Genomic DNA, 8,565 nt, shown 5'->3' on the forward strand with positions numbered 1-8,565 from the left:
CCATATATTTAAGAAGTAATCTTGAAAAGGTTTAGGACAAATGATCAGTTTAAACATTTATATCATAGATACAACTTAGAAGAAAACTGTTTTAGGAAAATCATCACTTAATTTCTACATTTTATTATTAACTATAGAGAGAGGCAGAAGGATAGAGGTGAACTTTATCAAAATTTAGGTATTTGATATTTTGAGATACTGAGACATAGTTGACAGAAATTTCATTTATTGGGAGGATATTGAAATAAGTTATTTTAACATCACAAGAATTGAGAATGTGTAAAGAAGTCTCTAATTTATTAGTGAAAATGAACACAGCTAACATAAATGGATAATGACATGAAAAGTTGTCTATAGAAAATAATGTAATGGAGTAATGAAGTAACAAGTCACTTTATTCCTTCAGAAATACAAATAAAATTCCCACTGAAAACTATAACAAATATTTTACAATTTATTTGTGTTCAATGGCTGCCTATTCACAAAAAGGGGGAGGCAATTAAATTCTCACACAGGTGTTAGGGAAATGTAAAATCATTCTGGAGCCTGCCTCTCTTCATACTAGTCCTGAGCATCAAGCCAAAAATACAGCAGCTTAGTTCTTGATAAACAGAAGTCAATGAATCTTCCACTTTGTTCAAAAAGGTCAGTGAACAAAGAGGCATATCATCAACCAGTAATTGGATTATAAGGTTCTTTCTCCATTCATTGTTACTGACAGTTAACAGAAAACAAAAGCACATGAAAGAAGAATAAAAACTAGTGCAGCTTACACTGTTACTTTAAAAATCCTACAACTTGTAATAGCACACAGACACCACAAAGAACAAGATTGGGTCTTGGGACAGGGTGAAGGGATTTCATGGAAGAAAGAATCTGTGTATCTTGCAGACTCGGGTCTGTCACCCTGAATGCCCAGCATGCTTCAGTATTTAAAATTTTATTCCAGACTCCACAACTATTTCTTTTTCGTTTTTCAAAAAGGTAGTTTGTCACTATTGTGTCCAGTAACATGCCCTTTTAAAAAATGTTAGTGGACAATTTCCCACATAGAGAAAATAGTTGGATAAGAATTCTCTGATAACTAAGGTCTTCATCCCAATGTTGTCAACCCACACCCACACAAACAAGTTCCTTTCATGAATCCTTTAGTTTAGGTTTACTTGTGGTACTGTTTGTGTGCCTTTAGCTTTGGAACTAATTATTAGGCCCTATTGAACCTACATGTAGAAAGAATAGGGCTGGCCTATGTTAATCCTACCCCTAACCCATCAGTAGCCTCTAGGTCATAAGTGAAGTGTACAATCCCATGAGCCACATGCTCTTCAGTAACATCCAGCAGACACGAAATTGTTAGTTTATGCACAATATAAGCAAATATGCTAGCTGTGAATAACTATCCAGAAAACTTAACATTTTTTAAACACAAAGTATTGGAAAAAACACAGTCCAGTCAAAATGTCCCTGGTACATGAAGTGAGTCACTTGAAAATAACACACACACACACACACACACACACACACACACACACACACACACACACACAGAGAGAGAGAGAGAGAGAGAGAGAGAGAGAGACAGAGACAGAGACAGAGACAGAGACAGAGACAGAGACAGAGACAGAGACAGAGAAAGACACATGGTGATTGAACAAGAAATGCAGAGATATCCTTCTCTGGGATCACTGAATTTTATAGCAATTCTGGGAAAGACTGTTGAGAATTCTTAATTTTGAAAAGTATTTATATATTGTGTGCCTCTAAACAGCTCCTTGAAATATGCCATAATGATTTGATATACTATTTCACAGATATTTTGTCTTCTATGTTCCCTGCTACTCTATTAATAAAAGCTGGGAAAGGAACAATATTAATATTCTGCCACTGCTGAATGAATACTAAAATAGTAGGAAATCTCTAAAATGTTATTATATGGTAAAGAAAAATGAAATCATGATATTTGATGGTAAGTGAAAGGTGCTATTAGAATATCCTACTGAATATTATAACCAAGCCCTTAAAGATCAAAAAGACAAATGTGGCATGTTATATCTCTTCTGTTATTCCTAGCTCTGAATATTCAGATGAATATTCACTTGAGACCTTATAACTCATATGAGTGTAACAACAATTAGTAAACAAAAAGATCATACAAAATTGAACAAAATGAAGGAGTGTATATTGGAGGGTTAAGAGGGAGGAAATAGATGTGGGAAATGATGAAATTATGTTATTATATATAAAAATAGATACAATAATTAGATCAAACTTGTAAAAAGTGTCATGAAGGACAGACTAATGCTTTATAATGTTGCAGTTATAAACCATGGGATTTAAAAACATACAACAGTGCTAACAGTAGGTTATTCCACATGTTAGAGAAGGAAGTCCCAGAGAATAAACAAATACTGCAGAGCCCTGATATTAACCTTGTTTGTTCCCCAAACTGTATGACAAGTTCCTATGTCTAAGAACAACACATACCTTGGTTTTGACTTGTGAAGAAGTCACCAAAGCAAGGATGGTCCTTGCTTTATGAAAAGTAAAGGAATGTTTACAGCTTGAATATAGAGCCCATTTGCACAAGTGCACAGTATTTCTGAACATCAGTATTTTTATGGACTGTTTCATTTGATTTGTTTTTTAATCAATGGTATCTGTATGTATTACCAGTGGACATCTAACAGCATTTTTCTATTACTTATACAGTTATTTTTAATGATATCTCTTGTAGGTCAGTGGCATTGATAGGTGAATTCAATATACTGGAAGAATAATGTAGTCAATATACAGAAAGTTTTAAAAATATCTTAAGACATATCCACATCCTTATAGGAAATCTTCCTCAAGTTTTAATGTTTTATCTTCCAAGAGTGTGGTTATTCATTGCACAGTTTTAAATTCCTTCAAATGCACTATATTATGCTGAGGCTTGAAACAGGTTTTAACATGCCTGTCACATTTGTTAGTGAATCATATAGTACATATGCATATGAATTGTGTGATCTTTACGTACTAGTTTACTCCTGGAGGCAAAATTATCACTTACAAATGATCTCTCTCAGGGAAATCCTTTCCTTCTGAAGGAATACACCATCGTTCCAAAATAACCTGACCTTAAGAATAAGCTTATTTGTTTAGGGTATGAGATCATACAGCATTCAACAGGGCCAAATAAAAAATAATGAAAAGATGTAAGTTCACGTAATGCAAAAACATTGGTTAATTCCATGACATTCTCTATAACTAGCTTTATAAAACACTGTGTCAATTCAGTTCCTTCAAAACTGATAACCAAATTTGACCTTCTGCAGAAGATCAAGGCAGGCACCACCATGGCAAAGATACTGCTGCTGGCTTTGGCAGTTGGTCTGGCTCATGCTCTTTCTGAGGTAAATAAATTTGGTCTGACCATGTCTGAGGTTCCTCAATAACAAATGAGGCCAAAACATAAGCAATTCCCCAAAATCCCAGGTCTAAAATGCTATGTTAATTGAGTCATCATATTACCCTGTATTATGCTCTTTGCCTGAAAATATAATCATGTACTAATGAAAAATATTATTGATTGATATTTCCAGTAATTTTACTTATTTCCAAGGACTGGGATCAGAGATGCAAATGTCACCTCACATTCCAATGCCTGCTTTTATCTTCTCTTTGTCTTTGTTGTTTTTCAGCTTGAAGGACACTGGGTTAGCACTGCCATCGGTGCTGACAACGTTGAGAAGATAGCGAACCAGGGAACTATGAGACTTTATGCTCGTCAAATTATTTGTCATGAGGAATGTGATAAATTGGAAATCACATTTTATGTAAAGTAAGCAAATTGTCAACCATGTTACCTGAGCAGACTATTTGCATTTCTCAGTATTTATGATGATAAATTTACAGGAGAATTTCTGTTTCTGGTCAAAAAAATTTAAGGCCTTGTCTTTAGCAATGTGATTATATTATTTCATGATATGTTTACTTTTGGACACCATACGGAGGTTAGTTACTATCAACAAATCCATGGGTGTTTCTTAGAAATCCTTGTGGTCAGAAACCTGTGTTTGAATTTTGTGCTCTAATATTAGATGCAGAAGACTCTAAGGATCTCATTTCTTGTAAGCCAAAATGAATGTGTGAGCATTTGAGTCAAAACCATACATGTTATATTATTCAATCAGTGGTATAATAACATAGATTCCACAAACAGGTCAAACAAACACAGTTTGCCAAACCCTTTCTCAGATTCTCTTTGACATTTAGATGAAAATGTTTAAGGAAATAGTGCATTAAACCATAAGGATGAAAAATAATTAGAACATTTCGATCTTACACCAACAATCATAAACTTCAGGTTACAAACAAAAGCATAAAAACACATGCATATAAAACTGTGTGTATATTATCACCGGACTAAAATGAGAATTATCATTTTGCAAATCATAATCAGTTAATAGTGGCATTTGTATAAGGAATTAGAGTATTCATGACACTTGGCAAAATTGACACAAATGAAGAAAGTCATGTATATGATTATGAACATGATGATATATTCTAAAGAAAAATATGAAAAGTAAGGTAGGCCCTAGCACTATGAACATTTCATTGACTGTATTACTCTCAATTCCATTATAACATTTGGAGACATTTAATATGAATTCTGAGGTTATAAAGAATAAATCATCGTCTCTCTTACTTTTAGTCTGAATGGCCAATGCTCAGAGACAACAGTTATTGGGTATAAGCAAGAAGATGGCAACTACAGAACCCAGTGTAAGTACAAGATCTGGGTACATTGTAGTACATTGTAGGTCTTCTGAAGTTTACATAGAAAAGAACACTATTATGTAATAATAATAATTCTAACAAAAAGTCTCCAAAAATTTCCTGCATGGAAATTTATTTCTACTAAATATTTAGTTATTTTTTATAAAGTGTCTGTTTGTTACCTGACAGGACTGCCACTCTCTAACAGGTCTCAGTGGCCTCAATCATATTTGCAAATTTCATGCCTCAGGCTATAAAGTACTAATATTACAGACATTATCTGTCATCCCTGTTTCATGGAAAATACAAATTCACAGTGTTATTTCCTTTTCTCATATTTTGTAGAGATCATAACATTTAGACCATTGAATGATAAATGTCAATTTTTAAAAGCAGTTAGTGGGAAAATCTGTTTAAGAATGTGAGACTGACTACTTCAATTTTGTGAGAATTTCTAGAATAATTGTCACACTATTCAACTAAATTATACACAGTTTGACTTTTAGTTTGATATTAAGTGAACGGGGGACAGTCTTCTGGTAATTCTTATGCTTGCTTAACATTACATTTTTAAAAGTCCTGTAATTGAATGTGACCATATCCTAAAATCCATTTACTTTGCTGTGACCAAATGTATTATTCAATAAATGTCAGTAAGTGGAAATCTGTCACAAATTCACAGACACACAAGCACACACAAATGTACAAGCACTGAGATAAACAAAAATACATGGAGACTCACAGACACATGATGAATGTCTTGTAAATTGAAATTGTTCATCCTAACCCCATTTTCTATCATGAATATCACAAGATGATAATGTTCATGCAAAATACTAATTAGTATGGACTATTTTTGCATACATATACAATTACACACCAAATATTACCATGGTATGATACCAAAGTTTTACGCTTTTTGGAAATGACAAGTAGAATTTGGGATATAGTTGAAAAGGGGAGGAATGCCCAACAGAGTGCTCCTACAAGTCTTGACTAAAAGCAATTCAGATAGAAGGGAAAGTGTCTGTACTTAGGATTTATAATCATATTTGAAGGGTTAAACTTACGTGTACAGAAATAGCTTTGCACACATATGTCATATCATAGTTTAAAAGAGACAACTGCCAGAGGCAGGGACAATATTATTAGCAAGCAGTTGCTATTTAAAAAGTGAAAAATGAGTGACACTGAGTTTTGAAGTATTTCCTTTATTATTACAGTTGAAGGAGACAATATATTTAAACCCATGGTTATAACAAAAGAGTTTCTTGTCTTTATCAGTAAGAATGTGGATAGAGATGGCCTGGAAACACACTTGCTTTTTGCTCTTGGTAAGTATGACAGTGAATTCTCTAAAATAGTAGTGAAATTATCATGCTGAAAATGAGGATTAAGCCAGATTCAACTCCAAGTACAGTATCATTGGTTGTACACACTCCTGTTCATTATCTGTCAATCCAGTTGTTGGTTTATAGACAAATTCTTATATTGCATTGTAATTTGAGTAGCACAGACTTTGAAACCTGAGGGTGATTGTGGAGGATATTAAAAATATTCATGATCATCTTTCCTCACTGCAATGAAGGAGTAAATATAATTTTATCAATGTTCAGACCATTTTGAGTGTCATATAATTAAATAGGTAGAAAATTAAAATATAAATTTTAGAGTATATAATCAGGAGAAATGGGAAAGTTACATTGACAAGCATTCATAAATCTGTTTTTGAAAGTGGATAGGATCCAGATGAGTAAATTCTCTAGAAAAGAATTCTTGTTTTCTGATGCACCCTGAAACACTGGAAAGTGATGACATACCACTATTTAGACTTCATTAAATGTATTTCTGGATCTTGGGGGAAATTATTATTGACAGTATTGAACAACCAGGGTAGATGAATTTGGAGAAGTTGGCAGTTTTCATTGTGTATTACAGTAAGACACTAAGGAATCAATATAAAATCTGAAAAATTCTAATGAACATGTTGCTGTCCTTGTCATTCATGCACTGTAGGAAAAGGTCAAACATTGAAAAATGACCAATATGGAAGACTTGAAGAACTTGCTAAGGAACAGAAAATTCCTCCAGAAAACATTCGAGAAGTTCTGACTACAGGTAACCTCAATGATAGTTTTGAGCTCTAATATATATATATATATATATATCCTTGAATAGATTATATCTAATCATATTCTATTTTTCAGTTATTTCCAGCAGTAACCATTGCAGAACTGTCCTTATATTCTCATAATATTTCTGTCTCTACTTATCCATCTCATTCATGTTCTTTTACAGATACTTGTCCTATGACCTACTACTGTAGGTAAGTACAAACAGAAGCAATGCCCATCCATCTTGATATTGGAGTGGATTTGTGCAAATTACACAAAAATAAGTATGTGACAAAGAAAAAATGAGCTTAAAATTAGGCAAAATGAAGCCAAAATATCATTTGTCTTTAAAGCTGAAAAGTGCTCTCATAGAATACAAAGTACAAGAAATTGTTGATTTCTAGGAAAGGAACACTTTTTGTACAATCACTTCTCTATACCCTATACAATTAGATTTAATTTTGTATTCATATACGCTAAAGAGTGAAATCTCTCCCATCAACTCAAACATGTGTTAAGTTTTCTGTTTCCTGTTTTCACAGTTAACAACAGATTGAGAAATATGCATCATATCCTCTTGACCATGGAATCAGTATTGCCTGTAATCCATCTTTTCTGTCTAAATGAATTTTCCCCACTCCTGTGATGTCAAGATACACATCTCAATTTTTTGGCTTGCATTTTCTTCCACTTCTTATTATCTATGAGCTGTACTTCCCTTTTTAATGATTAAATAAAGTGATTCAAGATGCAATAAGGACCTGTTGAAATTGAACTCATTTAAAAGCACACAGATATTCACTAAGAAATATCACTCACTCATGAAACAAGTGATTTCTGTATGGACACCAACTTATTGTAATAACTGAAAAAGTTATAAATAGTGGAGATCCATGGGCAAGTACAAAACAAAAGTGAATTTTAGGTTGTGCTTCAAATTTACTTTCTTCCGTACATTGTGATATGTGGTTAATAGTCCTAACACACTAAAAGATCCCCCATAACCAACTCTTTGATTCTGCCTCCATGTTCCATATTATTTAAAAGAGAGGGAGAAATCTTTTTTCAAAAGTTCATCTGAGATTATCTTTTGTAAATGACTTCAACAAGCAAATGAATCAGGATATGTTTAAATTTTAAACATTAGAGTCATTCATATTTGAAGAATAGAATAAATTCATGAAAATGATATTGCATACCTACAAAGCCCTACAAATATGACTTTATAGATTTAAATTTTCTCTTTGTATTACAATGATTCCTTAGACTGGAGTTAGCTCTCAAAACAGAAAAGACAGATGCAACATTTCAATGTTCGGGAAAATGAAAAGGAGAAGATATTAGAGAATGTTGCTCTATATAGTCTCTTGAAGTTTAAAGATATAACAAATGCAAAGTACATTCAATATGTATAAGCCATAGATGTAAATAGAAGTAATGACATAGATTTTCATTGAAAGAAAGCTGTCATCTATACTTTCTAAGTATGCAATGTACTTTCACATCATTTTCACATTCATTCTCCAACTAATTACAATGATTACTGTACCACCAAACTCTTCTTTCAATTTCCAATTTCTTAATTTGAATTTGTATGTGATTGTGTCTATATGTGTTTCTTTGTGTATTGAGTGAGAGGAGATGGAGAGAGAAATTAAAAGCCCAACTGCATCCTTTTAGTGTTTCTAACATG

General features: G+C 32.9%; 1 protein-coding gene across 1 annotated transcript; it reads left to right on the forward strand.

Annotated features, from left to right (window-relative positions):
* The first annotated feature begins 3,335 nt into the window (after positions 1-3,335).
* LOC100767590 (odorant-binding protein-like) lies at positions 3,336-6,905 on the forward strand. The gene is made up of 5 exons (XM_027432370.1): positions 3,336-3,392; positions 3,681-3,820; positions 4,694-4,764; positions 5,982-6,092; positions 6,775-6,905. The coding sequence occupies exons 1-5, from the start codon at positions 3,336-3,338 to the stop codon at positions 6,903-6,905; spliced, it is 510 nt and encodes a 169-aa protein (XP_027288171.1).
* Positions 6,906-8,565: the final 1,660 nt, after the last annotated feature.

The sequence above is a fragment of the Cricetulus griseus genome, chromosome X (genome assembly GCF_003668045.3).
Source record: "Cricetulus griseus strain 17A/GY chromosome X, alternate assembly CriGri-PICRH-1.0, whole genome shotgun sequence".
In the NCBI taxonomy this organism is placed as follows: Eukaryota; Metazoa; Chordata; class Mammalia; order Rodentia; family Cricetidae; genus Cricetulus; species Cricetulus griseus.